At 32.2% G+C, this 24,554-nt stretch overlaps 1 protein-coding gene across 2 annotated transcripts in view; it reads right to left on the reverse strand.

Moving 5' to 3' along the window:
- Positions 1 to 24,554, reverse strand: part of LOC130897516 (uncharacterized) — a 63,559-nt gene that overhangs the window by 36,400 nt on the left and 2,605 nt on the right. For both annotated transcript variants that reach the window (XM_057806412.1, XM_057806413.1), the window contains exons 2-4: positions 8,116 to 8,325; positions 6,488 to 6,679; positions 4,979 to 5,113 (exon numbers count right to left, since the gene is read on the reverse strand). In XM_057806412.1, the coding sequence (XP_057662395.1) occupies positions 4,979 to 5,113; positions 6,488 to 6,673 (321 nt within the window). In that variant the 5' untranslated portion in view covers positions 6,674 to 6,679; positions 8,116 to 8,325. The remainder of the gene's footprint in view (positions 1 to 4,978; positions 5,114 to 6,487; positions 6,680 to 8,115; positions 8,326 to 24,554) is intronic.

Genomic DNA, 24,554 nt, shown 5'->3' on the forward strand with positions numbered 1-24,554 from the left:
TGGAGAGCATTATAAGCTTTGACAGCTTAACACGTGAAACTTCTTTGAAGAAGTCCATATTTATGCTGAGGCAGAGTTAATAAATGTTTATGTCTCACTTGTAAATTATTCATTTTCTCACTAAAAACTAGTTTTTATGTCAAATAAACAGGTGTCGATTGTTTTAACACTTTCTTAAGAAGACACATAAAATGAAGGTTCACAACATTCAACATTTGTAACCAATTTGATTCATTAATTTTGGCAGAAATACGGTCATACTTTCTTCGCTTGAAAATAAATCTACAGCACACGTTGTACATATTGCACAAGATTTTTCGATGCAATGTCAAAACAAGGATAGTAAAAAACATTACATTAGGTAAAAATAGACAATATTAAAGATTCACAAAGATTTTTCCTCATCTTAAAATTGAGAATGGACCTGTTCATATACAAGAGTTAAATCTTATCATAGCTTTTCTGCATAAGGATCTTTAAATGTTCTTTAAACCTCAAGTCCACATCTAGAATTAGTCCTTAGTTCTTAGCAAATTGTCGTACTGCCCAATTCCAATTTTAAATTTTGTTTCAAATTATCTCTACGTCTCTGAGAACAAAACAGCAAAACTTCAGTCTTATTTGTATTCAGCTTTAGATTATGTTCAGTGGAATATTCAAGAATACTTGACAGATCTCTATTTAGCTGCTGCTGCATCTGGATCTGCAGAATCAAAATAGTGTAGAATCTGAGGGTAATCAGCATATGAGTGTGAGACACTGTCACACATATCAAATACATATACGAGGAACAAAAGTGGGCATATTATTGAACCCTGAGGCACACACATTATTTCGCCAGCCTCAGATTAACTCTAATACGTGCGAATTATCTGCCTTATTCCTTTAAAGTAAGATTTAAAGAATTTACAAGATATTTCATCAAATCTCAGATATTTCAGCTTTGCACAAAGAAACTCATGATCCAACAAATCAAATGCCTTGGAGTACTCCAAAGAGACGGATATGTCAGCCTTCTCTTTATCCAATGCTCTTATTATGTTGTCAGTGTTATTTAATATTGCAGTGGCTGTGCTATGCCCCCTACGAAACCTACGACGAATGCACGGGAACATAAATTTCCTGTAAAAACGAGTTCATCTGGGTTTGCAATGCTCGTTCGAGGACTTTTGAAAGTACTGGTAACAAGCTTATTCGACGCAAATCTTTCAACTCAGTCGGAATATGTACTTTTAGTACTGGACAGACTAACGCCTCCTTCCAGCCTTTAGGAAAGTAGCCAGTCTCTAGACAAGAATTAATAATATGGACAGCCGCGTTTGATTTAATCGTAAATACATGGTTAAAAATTGAATCAAGAGACTTCATAACAAAGGTAAACTTTTTGCAATGGTCCATTTTGTAGCTATTGTACAAAGCAATCTTCTCCTGATATAAATAGGACTTGTTGAATTCGCTCAAAAAGTACTTATTGATCTCATCGGCCTTTTGCAAACTTGGAGGGGCAGATTTATATATGTTCTGGAATTGTAGTAAATATTCATATTTCTCAAGCCCCTCCAAAGTATTCCAAACCATTGCAACACGGTATCGAATATGAATCGAAGGCGGTAGAAAAATTCGAAAAGTTATGAATTGTCGATTGTTTGTTGATGAGGAAAATAAGTTTTTGGAAGTTTCCCCGGACAGAGATAAAAATACTACAACGCCAATTTATCAATTTCAGTAGTACAAAATGACAAAAAGAAAAGGTTGAGTCAGTAAGTTATCAAAATTTAAAATTAGATGCTATTAATAAGTAATTAGATACGATAAACAAAATATAACAAGTATTTGTATTGAACTTTTCACGTGAATCGTTATCCTTCCGATTTTAATAAATAAATATGAAATTTTAAAAGTAAATATTTTGGATGAAATAACAATACTCTGTATATTTATGATTTGTGCTTAACCTATACGTTATTTGGAGAAAAATATTTATTTATAAGATATGTTATTTACCGAAACACAAAAGAGTAATAAATGATTTTTCTACTTATATATACAGATTAAAATGTATTACGAGGGCGGCTTGACAGAAGGGTGATCTCATTATTGAAGGTGAGAGGTTTCCAATCAGTGGAAACTTATTTTCAAAATAACTGATATATTTTTAGTTATAAGGTTTGTTATATTTTAGCGTTGTGTTTCTCGCGGTATTTGTTTGTTCATCGACTCGAATTGCACGTTGTTTTATTTATCGTGGCTCACAACTAATCTTATTATTTTTTTAACGACCGTCGCGGCGAGTATTCAATAAAAAAGTTACTCTACTCGTTTTTTAACTACTTACGAATTTTCAATTGTTTCAAACCATCCAAAACATAGTCTTTCGAGTTCCTCAAAATAAATTACAAATTTATCTCTGCTAATCACTTCCTCGATTGTCTGAATTTCCATCCAGCTATTTTTCTAAGTTTGGGAAGAGAATGTTATTGGGGAGCTAGATCAGATCAGGCTATTTGATTAATTACTTTGCGGATTGTCATGATGGAACAAAATTCCTCTATTCAACAAATACGGTACTTTTTTCTCACCTTCACCTTCACAATCGAAATTCTTTTTCCTTCATATTTATTCAACAGCTTTTTTTCAATTAAAACTGACTTGCCTGTCAGATGTATGTGAGATTTTGACGGATAGTATCAGAAGAGAAAACTAGCAATAAAATCACTATAGAGAAAGTAAGGCTTATGTGAAATTAAATAATTTATTAATTTCAAGCCGTAGCTGATAGATGATTACTTCCAACAAATTATCTCATATGAAAATCAATATTTTCAAATACATAATACCAATGAGTGCCTCATGAGAGGATATTACCTAACATACAATTCTTGAAAGAAATTAAATTTTTATAAAATTTAGTCGCCCACACTTTTAGTATTATTATAATAAATTTCAATATTTTTTTAAACTCTATCATTCCCTTCTTCTCGCGTCACAAGTATCAACCTCGACTGTCACGACCCCTATCGTGTCCATAAAGTGTGGTTTAAAAAATGTTTTTTTTATATTATTTTCCACTTTTTGAATACTTCCCATGTTCTATTAATTGTTTACATTTAAAATCAAACTGCAAAAAGATAGACCCTACGGCCTGTGGACATAACCTTTTAGACTTTGATCCAAAAGCACTATATAAATTTGGTCTACACAACTGATATTTGATAATTGGTAAAAATCTTTAAAATTAACACCAGGGTTCTACATATTTCCTATTTCAACTAATTATTTATTCGTTGTTTAACGGATTCTTTCCCGTTAGTTTCGAGCAATCCAGTTCTTGTATTCATAATCCATTTAGTAATTTTACTCGGTTTAGTGCGACATATGCTTGTCCGCTCATAAATAGTGAAGATACAAGGTCAATCACCGCATATTCGACAGTGTTACCTAAAATATTGTGCACAGATGAGGCTCATGATAATATTCTTTTTTCAACTATTCCGTAGCTGTACTTGGCCGGGAATTGCTTCGATATTGACTGTATGCCGTCATTATCAAAGTCAATTTATGTTCTACAGAAGTGTGCTTGTACTATCTTGGCAATGTGACCTATTGAGCCATTTACCAAGCCTCACGCGTCATCAATGTTGGAGCTTGGCATCACCTTCACATTTAGCAGGAGTTATATTTCATTGTAGCAATGTAGGTGGTGAAGGACCGTTAAGCACATAAGCTTTCAGATAGGCCCGTCGTGCTCCACTTGACGTTACCAAAGTCCGATGTCTTTTCAGAAGCTGATCAGATGTTTCTCTTAGTTCCAAGAGAAATAGCCAGAGAAAGGTTACTTAAAAAAATTTACCACAAGAACTAATCCTAGCAATAATGAACCTATATTTCTAGTGAATGAAGGTGTTGGACAGAGTTTGGAACCCAGTAATATTTAACATCGCATTGGATGATGTGATAAAGGAAAAATAAATTGAAGAAAAACTTGTACGTTGGGGACAGGAACCTAGAATCGTGCTGTTTGTCATAAAGTGAAAGAGCTTATAAAAAATTTTCGAATATGAGAAGAATTAAAAAGTTGAAAATTAATAAGAATAAAACTAAGATAAAGGTAATAAAGAAAATCGATGAGAAGTCAACATTAGTTTGAATGAGGATGAAACTGAAACAAAAAACTGAAAAACTTCATATACTAAGGGGTAAATATGTAATGAGAAGAAAAAAAACGTATGGAAATAAATATGAAAATACAGAGTAAATCTAGTGTATACCACAATATCCAGACTACATTTTTAGGGAAGTAGAAGATATTTATAAAGGCAAATATAGCAGTATGAAATTCAGTATAAGCAATGATCCTAACAATAACAGACAGACTTAAATGGAGCGGAAATGAATATATAAAGAAGATGAAACGTTCAACAGATACAAGAAGAATTATAAGACATATGAACAAAGTTTGAGCATAAAAAAGGTTTGAGAAAAAGCTCAGAAGAAGACCACCAACCACATGACATTGTAGATGAAGGGTTAATGAAGATAAAAGCGGCGATCCTGATAATGGTTAAAGGTGGAAAACTAATCAAATAGACACATTAACAATTGAATGCCTTATATCCTATCTTCTCCAGGAAACGATGTCTTAGCCAATGGGAACGTAATAAAAATTGTTATGTTCTGATAAAAATTTTCAAATTGGCTCAGATAGTACACCAAATCACGTTAGATGACTAAGGGAATCTGGTCAAACAGATTTTGTACAAATTGAAGAAGGAAGCACAGAAGGTGATAAGAAAATAGATAACAAAAAAAGTAACAGCAGGTGAACAAAACTGGATTGTCACTGTAGCCACATCATTTATATTATGACATATAGAATATGTATCTCGTAATAAAAGTAAATTTTTGTTTACTTTATAAATAACACATCTTATAAATTAGTAATGTTCTTTGATGTTATAAATATAGTTTTGATATATACCTGTTCGGAGGCAGACAAAAGACACTCAACGGCAGCTGAACGTTTGATGCGCTCAGCTTCAACATGTGCATGTCTCCACCAATCTGCAGAGGATCTGTGAGATCCTGTGTAGCCTCTGTTGAATTTTCTCACTTCCTAAACGAAACCAAAAGCAACAAAAGTGTTAATATCAATTTCAGTCAATCAGAATTGTCTTTATAGTACAAAGTCGTAAAACATATTCTGTCCATAATCCAGTTTAGTGTCTATGATTTTTTTAAATACAGTTTTTGAATTTTGAATAAAGTTTTTTTGTTAATTTGTAAAAATATGAATGTTTTATTAACAACGGAATATGAATTATGAAATATTACGGTATGAAACGAATCCCTAGTATTGATTCGTGCCTAAATATACTGGCCAGCGTTATTGATAATTTCTTCAATTTATCCGAAATAATTATTTAGATGCTATCAGATATGTATCAAATAATAGGGTACTTGCATGGTTTGAGAAAAAAATAAGTTTTGGATAATTTATATACAACTTTTATTATATATTTTCAATTATTTGATCAATATTTATAGAGATAAAAATTATTGAGGATTCAAAAATTTTGTAGGTAGTTTAAACATTTCAGTAAGGCCGCCATATTGCGTGACTTGGTATAAAATAAACACTGAACTTATGATACATATTCTCTCGGTTACTCTAAAGGCAAATATGGTTGTAAAAAATTCAGTATAAGCAGTGATCATGACTTTTGGCTCCAGAAGTTGGATAAAAGAAGTCGAATATGACATATTCAAATTCTCGGTTTATCATATACAGGGTAATTAAAAAAAGGTGACTCCATCGGTAAGGTATGCAAAGAATTGAAAAATAATTGGAGTTTGCTACATATTTATATAAAATTTTATTACACTTTTGTCAGTCTTTTTGGCAAAATCGTAAAAAATGTGTATAATTTTTATCTTCAACGCCTTTTATCTTGAATATAAGTGTGGATAAGACATTTGTTTACTAAACAAACCCCAATTATTTTCCAGTTTCTACATATCCTATAGAATGGTTCACCTTTTTTTAAAACACCCTGTATGCTGATGGAACTTTGACTATATTGTAAGATTCTTCATACATTTGTTTACTATGCGTAGAGTAGACAGTGTAGTTGGAAAATGCTACTCTTTTTACATCCGGTAGAAGTAGATTCATGTTTTGTTGAATATTTGTGGGGTTGTCTTAAAAGTTTCCTCCTTTCCGAAACAGAAATATAATGGATTTGGATGAATCCTGGTTTGATGCACATGACATAGTTAAATATGAATGGGTTGATGATTGTGTCTTAAATACTCCATGCTCAGTCTAGTTTAAATACATGAAAAATAGAGAAAAAGGTCCTAAAACTAGGAGTGAAGCTGATTTGATTCAGAATCACCTCTAGAATAATTTTTTTCAAAGATTTTGGTGCAGGTAAAAAATTGCAATTGTTATTAACAAAATGAAATGAAAAAAATGGTATTTACTTACTTTTTTGGAGTGAGAATGGGTAAACTGGAAATCGTCCTCTGGATACAAGACGTCAACTGTGTGCGAATGTAATAAACTTAGGATGTAACGAGTGTATACAACTGCATCGATACCACGAGCTTCCAACTGTTCATCTAGCCAATTAGAGACTGCCGAAGGCATTGACACCACTTGAGGGTACTTCATAATATGCTGAAAACATTTTGATATATTACAAAAAAAAGTATCGGAAGAAATAGAATGAATTATTAAAAAGTATCTATATTTACACGTGAATATCAATCTACAATTGAAATTCTTGCAGATTAAAGCATTTTGAAGTATTCTAACCTCACACTATGGAGGGCACAGGTAAGAACATAATCCATAATATGGACAGATATATTTCTTGTTAGACTTAAAAATAAGTCGTGATGCGTGTAAAATTTATATCAAAAATCCGACCGCTCATATATATTAACGGCTATTTAACATTACTCCAAATTTCATTTTTTTAATCTTTTGAAAAGCTTAGATTCGTGGAAAGAAGTATGAAGGATAGTACCAAGGACTAATTACTCATATTGTTTTTTTAACATCTACTATACACGGGCCATCAATCCATATTCCAGATGAAATCATTCAAAATGAATATTCATATTCGAATGAACATTTCCCCGGGCTTATTGAGGCGGTTTAAACAAATTGTGTTGGATTTTTTGCGTCGATTTATAGCTGGGATCTACTACTATACTAACGAACAGTCTAAATAGTGGATTACAAAGGATAAACCTGCTTGGAGAAATGGAAAGATATTACATCCGCTGGAACAAGTGATGGCGACAGTTTTTTATGATAGTTATGGGATTGTATTAATCAACTGTCTGAAAAATGGTGGAACAATAACAACAGTGTTTTACACATTATTGCTTGATAAGTTTAAGGGAGGAAAAGGAAAAAACGACCGGATTTGAAGAACAGAAAGTGTTTTTCCCAGATAACCCACCTTCTCACATTTCAATAATCGCCATGTTTAAAATTCTCGAATTGTACTTGGTTGATCACCCATTGTATCCAACAGATCTGACCCTTAACGACCTTTTCTAGTTTTCTACTTTTAAAGTTTCTCTCGTAGGAGAGATTTTTATCAGACGGTGAAGTTATCGTATAAGTAAACACCTATTTTGAAGAGAAGGAAGGCAAGTATTATTATGGAGTTAAAACTGATTGCACTGTTTAGACTATTTTGAAAAATAAAAATTGTTAGTGCGAAAAATGTTTTTTTTTGTTGGATCGGAAACATGTTAGGCAACCTTTGTATATAACATGTGATGTTTTCATATTCTTAGTTTTCTTTTTGAATTTAGAGATAGGGTAGATTCCAGTTTTTTAAATAATTTACTTGTATAGGGTGAAGCTGTAAATTTAGTTCCCAGTTATTATGAATGTGAAATGTATATAAATGTTGTTTAATGATTCAATTTATTATTTCGTTTAAAGGATATTCAATAATTATTAAGATAGTTTTAAGTTAGTTACAGCTATAAAACTTATTTTTTGTTTACTACATTTTTAATTCATATTATATTTGTCCTTTTACAACGGTGATTGGACTATATTGATAAAATAAATGATAAATAAATACTTACATTAACAAATAAATTGTTGAGGAGCCGCTTGAGGATTTATAGAGACTTTTTCTCTAACCGGTGGCCACACAATTGCTTGCAGGCTCTCGTTGTTTAGGAACATGATTAAAGTTGCTGTCCGATCATCTTTGTAGGGAAATAATTAGGAATGTTTAGTAGGTGTTATTTAGTATTGAAATCGTTTTTTGTTAATCCCCATTGTAGTTATATCTGGAACAAATACTTTCCATTAATATAAATATACAAAAGAGCGGTAAGAGTTATTTCAAACAGACCGTATTATAGTTAATTCTTATGACTCTCAAAATTGAAACACTAGAGATACATATTAAATATGGTAAATGAACATTATTTTATAGGTGGAGAAACGATACAAAGAACCGAGAAAAAATTACATGAAAATTATTTAGAGTCTGCGAAGCAGGTCCTTTTTGATTATGTTCGATGCTAAAGTTTGGTGAATGCGCCGGATACATATACGACGGCAATTTCTTTGTATTGTTTTTATAACCTGTTTACATTTTGTTGTGACGTTTTTAGAGAAGAACTTTTATTTGCTTACGGCAAATCAGAGATTTTCACGAAATCGAGCAATGCAGAAAGTGTAATAGTGTGTAAATAATATAATGTCATGAGTTTCAATATGTAAAACAATGACAAGAGGTATACAACTTTAGTAAATCATAGGTTTTGTATTTGGACTCTATGCTTAATGGAGATATTTATATGGAGATAAATCGTTCTAATTGTAGTTCCTTTTTAAATGAACACTGGTTTGCCCAATACATTTTTTGATAAACATAAATTTAGAAATGTAAGTTTTTACAAAACCAAACTCAAAAACTTGAAATAGCGAATTGTTGATCAAAATGACTTTAGAAATGACTATTTATTATATAATTTCCGAAAATCGAATATTTCACCAAATAAAACCCAGAAAAGTAATTTTTTATTAAATCAAATCCAATTTTATACTAAAAGAATCTTAAAAGTGAGTTTTTGACTGAATTAAAAAGGTTCCAAATTTTTTTACAATACCAATTATTACAACATGAAAAAGTTGTTATTTAATCAAATTTAAGTTAGAGATACAAATTTGGATGAAGTAAACTGTGATACACTTAATTTTTGACCAAAATGAATTTATAAAATTGAATTTTTAATGATGTTTGTCCTATGTAGACAGCGTCACAAACATTAGAAGGTAATCGATATATAATATTACTTCTATTTTCTTGGTGTTTTAGATTTAAGTTAGTGAAATATTTTGAAGATTGTTTTCCTCTATAACTTGTAATATAATTTTCATTAAAATAATGTGATATTTACTAACAAAGTCCTTGTATTTATATAGTATAGATATCTCAGCGTCACTGATTATGATGCTATTGAAGTTATAAAATGTATCTAAACAAAATTACAATTTTTTTTATAACATACACGAGGTGTGCGTGTGTTAAAGGTAAGTTAAAAACTAAATTTCCGGTATCGTACCCCAAACCAATGACAATTGATATTTTTACTTTAAAAATTGAGAGATTGTTAATCCTGATGTTAACAATTATCTTTTTTTGAATGAAACAAAATTGTGATATCGATTTAGCTATAATAAGGATAAATGAATATCACTTCAATGGATTATGTCTGTTTTCTTATTGATACGGTAGTCAAGTTGTCAAGTATAGGTTATTTCCAAAAAAAGTTCGTTTGGATTTATAATGGTTTGAAGTTAGAACGTTCAGAGATACAAAAACCAAATTATTCACATGCTCAACTAGTGCACGTAACTCTCAGGATGCAATCTACAGTCTCTTGTTGATTCTACCAAATAAGGATTTTAGGGTTTGGCTAATCTATTGTTTAGGTCCTTCATTAACAGCTTTCTCGTTCCTATATGTGAACCATTCCTCGAATTTTTTTTGTATTTGATTCCGTTTCAATAAATCATTAATTTTTATAACTGGATGTATTTTTTTTAATATTCCGTTATTCGCTAATGCATTTTTTATCGTATTGATGACTTTTTAACCTATTTTCCAAATATTGAGATGTATGTCCTTTGTGAACAGCGTCGCCGTTATAACAAGGTACTTAATACATAATATTACTTTTTCCGTTTCTAGGTGTTTTTGGATTTTAGTTTAGTAAAATATTTCGACAATGTATTATATCTTTTATGACTTGTTCTAATATTATATTTAGATGTTGTGAAAGTCCTTGTACATATGATAAGAAAAAATGTTCTATATTTTGATGTTTAAATTTTTTATTTCTTAATTAATTACAGGAACCATTTACTCAACATATTCTTCTCTTAAACCATTTATTACGGCGAACCTGCAACGTCTCTAGATCTTTAAAAAATATATTTCTTCTTGCTTTGCAAACCAGACCTCAACAGCTTTCATTACCTCCCCGTTGGAAGAAAATTTACGACCTTTTAAACTTTTTTTCAGTTGAAAAAAGAGATGATAGTCGAATGGAGCCAAATCTGGTGAATAAGGGGAGTGTTCTAGTAATTCAAACCCTAAATCACGAATGTTTTGCATGGCAACATGAGATTTGTGTGCAGGGGCGTTGTCCTGCAAAGACGAAACACCTTTGGATAGCTTTCCGCGTCTTTTCTCTTTAATTTTCTCCCGTAAAGTGGTCAGTGATATCAAATAGTAATCTCCAGTTATTGTTCTACCCTTATCAAAAAAATCAATCATGATTACTACATGATAATAGCAAAAAACTGAAGCAATAACTTTTGCAGCAGATATTTGGACACGAAACTTCTTAGGTCTTGGAGAACTAGAGTGTCGCCACTCCATCGATTGTTGCTTTGTTTCTGGATCGTAGAAATGTAACCAAGTCTCATCCATAGTAACAATTCGTTTTAAGAAGTCCACATCCTTTACAAATCGAGCACAGATCGAACGCGATGCTTCTATCCTTGCACGCTTTTGGTCAATATTCAAACATTTGGGGATCCATTTTGCAGCATTTTGTCTCATGTCCAAATTGGCGTGAACTATATGATGAACGCGTTCATATGAAATATTCAGTGCTTCAGATATCCGTTTTAGCCCCATGACGGTATGATAAAATCATGTCATGAACTGTACCGATATTTTTGTGGACTGACACAGAAACTGGCCTTCCCGATCGGCCATCATCTTCAATGGATAATTTACCTCTTTTGAAGCTTGCAGTCCACGGTCGCATACGAATGACATTGATAACCAAGGGTATTAAGCATATCTTCATGAATCTGCTTACCTCTCAACCCTTTTAAATGCAGGTACTTGAAGATGGCTCGATACTCCAATTTTTCGATGGACATCTTTTTTCTTTTAATTTATCGCGTAACTCTGGTTTACTTTTTTGACGTCAAACTTTACGCTGAGACTTCTAATAAGTTATTGTTCGTTGCTATGGTAACGCAATATTTTGTTTATGCATAGAACTGGTCTAGGCTAAATAGATATCAATACATTCTCGTAACATACGATGACATGAAAGTTTGATATTTTGAGGACCAAGTTGGTTGTATATATCATTCTGTTTTTATGTTTCTGTTAATTTTATATAATGTGACATCAAGAAAATTAATTTGAATATTTTGTTCAGTCTTGATTGTGAATTGAAGGTTTTATTTTTTACTAATACATATATTCAATTTCATTTTCGGTACAGTAGTAATGCGGTCATCTATATAACTTTACGTAGATATAGGGAATGATTATGTATGGATATTCCATCGAAAAGAATTTCTAATGAAGTGCCATGATGTATCCGCTATATAAAAATAAAGATTTTGAGAAGTGGGGCGATCTTACATATAACAGATAACTCTATCATGAAAATGTGCCCCTTTAAAACAAAACTCTACTCGAATTTCTTTTTAATGAATGCTACCAAATACCGGGTTGAACTATTTTCTGTGACCTAATTTGTATAAAGTTATAAAATAATCCAAGAAGTAATAAACCTTCACAGTACCACTTAAAATTTTTATGTACAGATCTGTGGAATCTAATCAAGATTTTATAGCCTCTGTAAATCACGCACAAGATAAATAAAAACGATATATTACGGTATAAGAGGTGACATATTCATGACTACACTATTCCGTTGCTCTATTACTGGAACGGAAATAATGTATAGTATTTGTAACACCCTAGCGGAAATGTATATGTTAATTTCAGTAAGTTTATTTTTAATCGTTGATGTTGTCAGAAGACTTTAAGGTTAGAACATAAACTGCAATTTATTGTTTATTTCAAATTAGTTGGGACTAGGTATACCGTGTCATTAATTTTAGTAAATAAAAAAATACAGGTGATATTTCTCGGATAAAAAATATGAAACTGAAACAAAAATAGTTTCAACAGAAGTAAAAATAATACCTTTGTGGTGTATCTGTAGATTGATGTTGAAACAAAACGTTGAATTTTTTTCATCACAAACATACGTTAAGAACAATGTAATGAATACCCTACATTACAGTGAGGTAAAAGTTCTCTGTTTTATTATAGTCAAATATCAAGGCCGCTTGACATATGCAAGACAACGTGCAATGCAATGCAAGATGCAACATTTCTTGATCAAATACATGCGCAGATGAAGTTTAACTGATTTTTTATGCAATTTTCTATACTGGTTGTATTATGTTTTATTTTCTCCTGGAGTTTTTTTAATGTTTTTTCATCCATTCTCAACCAATTTTTCTATGTTTTCTCGTCTATTTCCCTAGCTAAACTGTCCATCACACTCCAAAATCAAGGCAGAGGCAGATATAATTATTGCCAGTGTTTTTTGAGGTTAGGAAATTGTTTACTTTTACTTTTGGAATTTTGATTAGTAGCAACCATGATGCAATGGTAATATTTTTGTAATACTTTGATCTTGCAGGAAATTGCATGCAAATTCTTGCATGTTGTCTTGCATCATGTCAAGCGGCAATGAAAACACTTTCCAGCGTTCCCATAACAACACGACCAATTATTGCTAACTTTCCAAACGGAAATAGTTTTATTGTTGTGCTTTTTACTAAAATGCTCTACAGGCCTATGTAGCCCTCATTTTCGAGACTTTTCATTATTTTTTTCTATTTTTTCCAGTTTTTTTACCTCACTTCCACTGTTCTATATCTCTTCTAACCTCTTCGAACCATCTTTCATTTGCCATCCTTTTATTTTTTTCCTACCTGTTCCATCCAAACCACCTACTCGTATTTTATAGATGTTTCATATAGATGACCAAAGGATAAACCAATTTTTTAATTCGGAGCCTTAGATGGATCAGCTAGCAAGAGTAGATATCAAGTTGGCGAATTTGACACAAAACTGGATAATTTAATGTTGGTATACATAGATTGATGATTCATTATAGTTGTATTGTGCTTGTGTGTTTTTGTGATTATTTATAGTGTTATTTATTTTCAATTTTTCAAAATGCCTAGCAATAAATGTTGTGTATAACATTGCGGATAAATTGATGCAATGCATTTGTTTCTAAATCCTCATAAGAACAGATGGCTGCTCTCTAAAATGTAATTAAAGTTAGTATAGCAATATGAGCAGACAGAAAAAATAATACGCGGAAAATCAAGTGTTAACTAGTGTTAACATTGCTCTACTAATTTTAGAAAAAAGGCAATGCAAGATAAATGTGCAAAATCAATAGATAATTGAAGTAGAATGCTTTCATAATTAAATGCCCCGTTGTTCAGTGATAGAAAACAAATTTTTGTTAAAAAAATGTTCCTATTCTTGTATGTGTGGCCTCGTTTTGACCTCTATAATTAAATGCTCGATTAATGCCAATTAAATAACTGCAGAATAGAATTTTTCGTAGACACACGAAAAAATGACTTTTTTCGAGTTTTCTCGACAGAACACTATCATTGGCGAAGAATTATAGAGTCGTGGGGCCTCGTTACTGCCTGTATAATTAAGTGCTCGACTAATGCTAATTAAATACTGCGAAAAAAAAATGACTCGTGTGGACTCGTTTCAGAAAAATCCATTTTTTCGTAGCGTTTAATTAACATTATTCTAGTACTTAATTTTACAGGCCCTAACGAAGTCACACGAGTCTATTATTCTTCAACAATGACAGTTTTCTGCGGAAAAAACTCGGAAAAAGTCATTTTTTTCGAGACATATTCGAAAAATTATTTTTTCCACAGCATTTAATTACAATTTGTCGAGCACTTAATTTTACAGGCACTAACGAGGTTCCACGAATCTGTAATTATTCACCAATGATAGTTTTCTGCCGAGAAAACTCGGAAAGTCATTTTTTTCAAGACATATTCGAAAAATTATTTTTTCCACAGCATTTAATTACAATTTGTCGAGCACTTAATTTTACAGGCACTAACGAGGTTCCACGAATCTGTAATTATTCACCAATGATAGTTTTCTGCCGAGAAAACTCGGAAAAAGTCATTTTTTTCGGGACATTCGAAAAATTATTTTTTTCCACAGCATTTAATTACAATTTGTCGAGCACTTAATTCTACAGGCACTAACGAAGTCTTACGACCAAGAATAGGAATTTTTTTTCCCTCATTGAACAACGAGTATTCAATTTGCATTTAATTATGAAAGTATTCTACTGCAATTATCTATTGGTTTTGAACATTTAACTGGCATCGCTTTTTTCCCAAAGTTAGCAGAACAGACAATTTCTCAAAAACTTACACAGCGGAACACTTCGTAATATTGCACTTAATTAGTATTTAAATTTCCGTATATTGTTTTTTCTGTCTGCTCATATTGCTCTGCTAACTAACAACACTAAATTAACTGCAAGTGATTTATTATGAAGTTCAAATAATGAAATTTATTAAAATCAAATTCGAATTTACAAAAAAAACAAAACTCAATTATTTTTGTATAAAAATAAAAAAGAATCTAAATTTATTTGATTTTTAAAAATATATACTATTAAAATAGTGTAATATGAATTATTTTCCAGCTCCCCCATTGAATATTATCATTTTTGGCGTATAATAATCGCATCTCGTACGATCCTGTGGTTATGGAGCGCGGTATGTCTAAGCTTGTTTTAACTCGCATCAACTCGAACGTGTAACGTGCGAGCGTGTTTACTCTCGGCATCCTGCAAACAACTGTTCGGGCATGACATTATTTTGCTAAATTTGTCATAAAAGTATCGTTTTAAATTAACGGAAATTATAATCGTAGAAAATAAAAAAACACATCTTAGTCGAAATAGTTTTAAATTTGATTTATGCCTGAAACAATGACGAGAAGAAAGAAGGTAACATTTAGAAATATTTTGGAAATAAAACTGATACAGATAAAACTGGATACAGCGCAGACTGTAAAAGTTGCATCAAGGAAATCCAAGAAGTAGTTCAAGAATTAGAGCTAACATTTGAAAATCTACAGTGATCCTTTGAAAAAATACGCATTTTCGGCATCGATATGAGCAAGTTTCAACGCCACCTAAAAAGTCATAGAATTTAAAAGAGCACGAGAAAAATCTTGTCCTAGAAAAGATTGAACAGATGTATGAACAAAGTCGGTTGCTGCCTTTGGCCATACAATTCAATGCTCAATTGGTGCCATTTCGAAAAATAATGTTTACTCTAGAAATAACATCAGAACTCTCTGGCTTTGACTGGAAAGCAAAGAAAGATATAGCTGAAATTGGAATGCATATAAAATGAAAAAGTTTTTAAGTACAATCAAATCTTAAGTTTCCGTTGAACGCGTTTCTAACATGTTTAGTCTTGTGTAGTTAAAATTAAGGAAGAAACTAAGAATAGAAAATGCATCCAAATTAGTATTTTCATTGTGCTCCAATATATATATGAAATACGAGGCATATTTTTTAAGTAAGTATCGTTTTGCGATGCCGCCGCCGCAACCCCGAGGTCGACGTTATGCACATGCGCGCTGGTTACCTACATCTCTTGTCTACGCACTGACGCCATTAGTCTGATTCTTCATTGTGTACGTTGTTTACTGAGTGTTTAAGATGCCTCCGACAATCGAGTCCCGCCGATTGTGAAGTACGGGCTGTTATACGATTTCTTGGTGCTAAAGGCGTAAAACCGATCAATATTCATCGTGAGATCTGTGAAGTTTCGCATTTTGACCGAGAACTTGAAATACCGGAAATTGTGTTCACTTTTGGTTCCCAAAATGTTGCCGGATTTGGACAAAAACCAACGTTTAGGCAGTGCATTGACTTGAAAAAAGTGAAGTTTAAACAAACAATTTCTGCCCGAAAAATCATGTGCACAGTTTTTTTGGGACAGAAAAGGAGTATTGCTAGTGGAGTTTAGGCCTCGTAATGAGACAATCAATGCAGCGTCTTATTGTGAGACATTGAACAATCTGCATCGTGCAATCCAAAATAAAAGACAAGTTGAGTAAGGGTATCGTTTTGCTGCATGACAATGCCCGTCCACATATGGCTAATCGGACCAAATGTCTCATCAAATCTTTTCAATGGGAAACTCTAGATCATCCTCCTTACAGCCCTGATCTGGCGCCCAGCGACTACCATTTGTTCCTGCACTTGAAGAAACACCTGGGCCGTCAGCTTCTTCAAGAGGATAACGAGGTCAAAACAGTTGTGATACAATGGTTAACAAGTCAGGCGGCAGAATTTTATGAGGGGATATTCAAAAGCTGGTGCCACGTTATGACAACTGCATCAATATTCACGGAAATTATGCAGAAAAGTAGATTAAGGTACAGGCTTTCATGTAAAAATAAAATTTTTGCGATATCTTTGCACTTCGTTTTTAATTCCATAACGGTACTTACTTAAAAAATATGGCTTGTAATTTCGAAAATCAATATTTCCAAAATATATTCCACATATTCCACCGTACTTCAAAGAGGAAAACAACTACTTTCCTGGCTAATGCCTCGACGAATATTAAATTACAGCCCCTCTGAAGATCGTGATGTAAATCAACTCTTTTGTCGATATTAACATCCCCAATGGCTCGCAATTGCAAGGAGAGAGTGTAACTATTGACTAGTTTCGACATTATTACGTCTCATCAGAGATGTTTAACACCCCTCGTTCGGGCTTGAAACCCGAACTGAAGACAACGTCAAACAGCGTCTCATTCAGTACATGTAGTTAAACATTTCCCAGCGAGCACTACGTGGCGCCATCATCATTTCAAACTGCGAACCATTGGTCAGGTAGAAATCTATCGTAGTCGCCGATAATATAGATGTCGATGGTAAATGAGGTATGCAAAATGTATCGAAATAAAGGATTTCTATTATTCACCTCTGAAATAATTTCGAAAATCAATATTTTCATAATATATTCCACCGTACTTCAAAGGGGAAAACAACTGCTTTCCTGGCTAATGCCTCGACGAATATTGATACAACCCCTCTGAAGAGCGTGATGTAAATCGACCCTTAAGGTTACAGCATCGCTGGACTAAGTATGTAGACTTTAAAGACATAGAAGAAAATTCTATGTTCAATTCCTTCCAATTAAATATTTCGTTAGGATATTTCACAAAATCTTTTTTTACAATCTTTGCGAAACATTCAAACAATTTGTTAATAAATTATGTCATGTCAGTAAAGTGTATTTTCTTCTAGATAAAACAATTTATGACACAAAGGTATTTAATAACAATGGAAAGATGAGAAAGTCAACAGATAACATGTAAAAAATGTAGCGCAGAATAAGATCTTATAATCCATATAATCTACTGTAGATCCTGTTAGTTCAATTATGTAATGGAAATTAGAAGTCAATGTGAATTATAGTGATCGTTATCCTACAAGACTATACTGCCCTATAAAACTTCTAACGGAAAATAATGATCATTTAGGTTGATGTTTTTGTACCAATCAATAAACGAGTTGCCAACCTTTGTTGGATCCAAGTTTTGTCTGGCACTTTACAGAATGCAGGACAGTCTGAAGCTAATTTTCAGTAAAAGAAGCAAACACCAAACTTACACATTTTAATTCAACAAACTTATTTATAAACTACGCTAGGGCAGCGCTGAAAGCTATCGAAACGAGCTTAGCGCGATAATTTATTGCTAATTAATTGCTGGAAGATGGCATGGGTCCCGAATCCCGAAAACTACCCCCAAGCGCCGGACTAGCTCAACCCCTAGCGGTCTTAAGCTACGGCAGCCCGGAAACGCTATCTCGGCGATGAAAATAGTTACGGACGCCCGCTCTTCGGAATAATTTATTGCTAAATAAATGCTAAAAGATGTCATGGGTCCCACATGATTCGATCTTGACAACTCCTTGGCGGTATTAAAAAAGACCCTCTAGTCGTTGAATTAACGCATTAACGTGTTTACTCTAAAACTTGACCAACATCATCAATTTATTGAAATATCTGAATGAAGTCCAACGCATGGGAAATCATTTTAACAAATGTAAACAATTCAAGACAAATTATTAGTTTTTTTAGTGTTCATGCAAGTGTTTAAATGACGATTTTTCATAAGGGCCTTACAGTCACCGAAAATACAAAGTGTTTCAAATATATTTTAAATGGAGAACATTTTTACTACTCAGCGTACGATTCTAAAAAACTACGAAACCGATTTTGACGTGCGAGTAATTATTTTTTTTATTCAATTCCCTATAGTTCCCCTTGTCATGAAATGATTTTTATAGATAAAAATTTTTTTAAAATTATGGCGTTGGCACTACCCAGGTGTTATCAAATGATTTACAATTGCGATTTATCGGTACTTCTCAAGTATTATAGCGTTTTAGGATGTCGGTTACTATAGGTAACTACGCTTCTTCAAAAAATTAGCGTATAGTTCTTCCAATATCAATTGCAGATTACAAAAACCCTTGCCGACAATTTTGTTTGATCTATCCACCATAGGCGTAGATACCTGATTTTATAAATTTATTATTCTTATAAATACTTTCAAAAGTTTGTATATCTTATGCTAGAAAGTATTCGTTAAAAGGCAATCGAATTATTATAAACTGGACGGCATAATACGCCGTTATTTAGACAGATGCCCTTAATTGAAAGTCCTATTTGGAACTTAGAAAAAAATCATTATTATACCTCGTTAACTGAATATTAAATTATAAAACGTAAATAGACGAGTAAAATGTATCTGCCTGTAAGGGAGTTTGGTTTAAACAGGGTACCCGTTTTTTTTCTGGTAAACAAAATTTCATAGCAAAAACCATAAAGGAAAATGAATTCTTTGCAAATTAAACAAGAGAAACAAAAAACATTTCAGTTCCAAAGTATCTTATAAATAATTATCGTTTGAACTAGAGTGATCGTTTGATTGAATGGGTTGTAAAGATACTCATCTTCTTTGATAACATGTTCAACATAGTTTTTCCCAAGCTCTTGGCGGTCTGATGCTAGAATTTTCTTTACGAGTTCGACAACCTCTTTACTCAGTTTTGGAGACTGATTACATTTTCGTAATTCTGATTTTACGTTTGCCCATATTAACTCTATAGGGTTAATTATGCAATGATAAGGAGGTAGGCTGAGAAGAGTATGACCCTATTCTTTGCAAAGCTTGTCACTATAATAAATTTTCTTTAACTTTAGACCTCTAATAACAGTAAGCAATATTTTTTTCAGACATAAATGCTAAAATTTGAGCTTTGTTACTTTTGTCAACCCAACCGAAATATAATTCTTAACGATTTGGTTATTGCCATCCGTTTATTCAGTTTATTGTGTTTAAAACCACATGCTGACAAAACTTGACGCAATGTTTCTAAATTGTTATAATTGTATTCTGGATAATCTGCCATCTTTTGCTGTATTACTTCTAATGTTGCAACCCTGTTCTCCTTTTATAAACTATAAATTGTCCTACGTAGGGACAGCTTTGTCAACTAATTTCAGTTTTTCTTTACATGTTTTTCGGTTCTATGAATGATCCACAGTAACCCCTTTCGTGACTACTCGATAAATTAAAAATTTATTTACTCTAGTTAATTCAGCAATTTTTATAATGATTGTATTATCAGATGGCTGAATATTTTCCTTTTTTAAACATTCGAATATATTCAAAATAACTTGCTGTGTTTGTATATCTAAATCTTTATTATTAAATTCGTACCTGTTTTTATTCTCACTACACTGTGTAATTTCATTTTCTTCATCCCTCCATAGTCTAAAGATCGCCATATTTCTATTTATTTAAATTCATAAATATTTATTTATGAATTTATTGAATCTCTCAAAACGACGCCACTGCTTATCGCAGACTGTCTGGAGGGAAGATTTCGAAGAAATTGTGTATATATCTTCGGCCAATAGAAATGCATTTATGTTTACGATTTCATGTTTTCAATAGTAAACAATGAAGATGACGAGTCCACGTCGACTGACGGTTTGTCAGATGTTTACCGAATTTTATACGGGGAGTAAACATTATTTTTCATTTCTTAATTTGGTATGAGTGCTGTGCGTATTTATGAAATATTGCTTGATCCTCGGATAACTGTCTTCTGCAATTAATATTGGAAGAACTATACCAGTTTCATTATATATAGAAAAATGAATTGAAAAATTTATTGTACATAACCTGCAAAGGTGGTTTGTCGAAAGAGTGGCTTTTCCATGAAAAAGCTACTTCACTATTTTTCTAAACCATCCAAAAAATCTATTGGAAGTTTCACAAAATAGGCATTTATTCCATCATCTCTATTTCTGATATTTTTTCCACCTATCCATTTTTTCTAGCTAATTTTTCTGCAACAATAGCGATGTATAGATGGAAAATTGGAACACATTATTTCTTCACAAATGAAGTTGTTTCTTATCAGCATTAAAACATTGTCCAGACATAGTTTTTCCTTTTACGAAATAATCAATAGAGTTACACCTTTAGAATAGCAAAACAACATGGCCATGACCTTATTAACGGAAAACTTGATAGCACATCCCTCGGATGAATTCTATGGTGTCGAGTATGAGATGTCGTTAGAAGACTTCACTTTGATTTCATTTGAAGCTATCTAAACGTTTTAATTTGCACTACTAGCAAGCAATTGATCAGCATTAAGCAATCGCGGCACCCACTTTGCAGATAACTTTGCTTATTAAATTTGCAATTTAATTTTTTTTTAAATCAGTTTTTGATCACTTCAAACGAAACTGGTGAATTGGCTTTCCTCCATCCACTAATCTTCTTAAACGAATAAAATGTTGTTGATATATATGTAGGTACTTCCCCTGGTGGAAAATTTTGAAACCTCATTGGAGGCTTTTTCTCTGGAATTGAAGATGAAGTGTTCTAAACAACATTTGTTATGGAGTCTATCTACTTCTGGGATTGTTATTAAAAAAATAAAATTGAACTCACTCTTTTTTAAAGGATCGTAGCACTTCATCATTCACTATAAAAGCTGCTCAACTGATTGTGGTTTTCAGTACATCATCCGTTATCAAAGCATGATTATTCGTCAATTTTAATAAAATCATACTTTCACACATTTCCTGAATTTTGGACGACACGCAATTTTGATAAATTTTTTATTTCCTGTTATCTTCACTTTGTTTAGAGATGAGACATTAGTATTTCACTTACACACTCTTAAAATATTTCATTTTACTACAAAATGATTAAATATTTCTCAACATTTAACGTTTACCTCACAACTATGATATTATGATACTTTTTCTAACATATTTATAACCTTGTATGTTGAACGACATCTTTACAAACCACGAAATGAACGAATGTTGTTACATCTTCAGGTCCCTGTATACTGAAAAACATCTTTACAAAAGGAATGGTGGGGATGTTTGGAACATCTTTACAAACCCACGAAATGAACGAATGTTTTTACATTCTCAGATCCCTGTATACTGAACAACATCTTTACGTAGGGAATGGTGAAGATGTTTGGGACATTTCACTTTGCAAGAAATTGATTGCCTCCGAAAGCAATCGAACCGTCATGTGACTACATCCCATATATTGTAATGACTGACAACGGTGCTGTATTGCAGCAAGCGATGGATCATGAGCAAAAAAGAAGAAAACAAGAGAGAGTAAAACAAGTGGAGGAAAACAGCGAATGCAGAAATCAAAGCACTTTATGGTCAAGCTGAGGTGGGATATGTGGTGAAAATGAGTGAAATGGAAAAGAGGGCGTCTACGGAAAAAATTTAAAGAAGCATGTAGAGAAGATCTAGAAGGAATGGGAAAGAGTACTGGTGTGAAGCAGCCATTAACAAAAATAAATGTAAAAAAGCAATAGAGCGACCCCAAGCTATGAGCCTTTAAGGCCTGTTGAGTTGAACCATAAATAGCTGCTTAATTTAAGTAAAATTTATTGAACTTAGTGGAATGTCAAGTTTAAGCCAGCAATACCGACGGAAATATGAAAATAGAGGATATAAAGTTGAATGAGAGGCAAAGTATAAAGTATGATGTAACATTTGAAAATTGTTAATTTATTATTATTTTGAAATATTCTTTGAAAGCCATTAATTAAGATCCAGGAATTAAAATTACATATCATGCCTGAAATGTTTCTATTGAGTATTTTAACTGCAATCTAAAGATATAAATTAATCTCATCCTTCGTAAAAGTATGTATTGACTTGAAGCTCAAATATTTTTAGTTCTGCAACTAACACATAGAGTTTATATTAAAAATAGAGAGAGCAAGGTATGAAAGCATGTTCAAATTGACCCGAACTGTGGATAGAGAGAGAAGGAACATCAGTATACCACTCTCTACCTCTCTCACTTTTATTCTAATTGGATCTCTATGACGCCGAAGTTTCGAGTAGTAGGAACGTCAAAAGAGTAAATTATCAAGTATTGATTTAAATGGCGATTATAGAGTGATAAAGTAGTATATTGATACTATTTCTCTCTCTCTCTCTCTCTCTCTTTCTCTCTCTCTTCCAATAATACAATTGCACTTACATACTGCTCTCTACTATAATATTAACTCTTTGAATTAACATAAATTATCTAAACACAAGACTGCATAAATATGAGGTCTCTTAAATGTCAAATGTCACTATTTATTTAGTGCTTTTGATGTATACTTAAATCAAGATTTACAAATAAGCAAATGGTTTGAAGGGGCTGGTCACCCACTCTCAAAATCTCTACTAACAGCTAATACCATACTTTCCCGCAGTAAATTTTGGAACAATAACTCTCAATGAACTTGACATGGCATCACAGTTATACTAAACTTGGAAGGAAGAGAATCACTATGGAATGAGTTTTCATATATTTTATTAACGATTACTCAAATGAAAAACAATTAATAAATATTGAGTAGGTACAAGATACAGACTGCATCTTTCTATCAAATAGGCAATGTTTTTACAAATAATTTCTTAATAATCATTTCTTGGACAAGATCAGTTGGGAGAGCAGGAATGCCGAAGGGAAACAAATCCAAGAAATATTAGAAAAAATGAAGTTGCTGGAATATGTGGAAGAAAGGTCCAGATGTAGTAACAAATATTAAGTATTAAGTCAGGTGGAATCCAATGACTATAATTATGAATTGACAATAGGGATTGATCCACACCGTTAAATGTATTTAGGAACAGAAGAGCTGCAACCTCATATGAGGTGTCAATTTATTTATATACTGTGTGCCTGGATAGGTGAAACGACACTTGTAAAATTTTCAAATACAAAATTTTTGTTCCAACTCTTGAAGACTAATTTATAACAATTTTAGTTTTGAAAAATTGAGTATTTGGAAATTTTAAAAAAACCTATTTTTCTCCACAGCAAATTGCTTGTTTTGTGGCAAATACCACAAAAAGTTATTGAGAGTTAAGTTGATTAGAATCAACATTTAGATCCCTTTATCAAATTTAATTTTTTTGTTTATTTCCAAATCAAAGTCTATATTTGTAGCAAAGGCTGCCATTGAAAATCAATATTATATTAATAAAAATATCTGTTAAAATAAATTTTCAAACACTATTTCAACTATTTTGAAATACAATATTAACATTACAGGAAAAAGATTATGTGATCTAGTATTACGGAACTGACAAAAGATCAATAAATAATGTATCCAAATAATACAAGGGATTTCTTACTACATGAAGAAGAAGATACAAAAGCTAGAAATGATGAAATTGATGCAGGTACTTTTATTGCTTTAAATTCAATAGACACAGCTCCCAAAATGTTACTCATAAATTGAAGCTTGATTACGAACATACATGAAAACACAAATACAAAGAATTTACAAAGCAAACAAAATTTATTCGTTAAAAATTAAGTTTTGTCACACTTTAGAAAAAGGTAATAAAGCAAGGTAGTGTCTGTTTGACTTTGTTTGTCTGTTTGTCCTCATTGAAAAATTAAAGCAAGAAAAGGATATTTAAAAAAAGGTGGATTTTTGATATGCTGTGCCATACAAGCTAGGAATCATGGAGCCTTTCATTATTGAAGGAACTTTAAATTAGCG

This window comes from Diorhabda carinulata, chromosome 8 (genome assembly GCF_026250575.1).
Source record: "Diorhabda carinulata isolate Delta chromosome 8, icDioCari1.1, whole genome shotgun sequence".
Lineage (NCBI taxonomy): Eukaryota > Metazoa > Arthropoda > Insecta > Coleoptera > Chrysomelidae > Diorhabda > Diorhabda carinulata.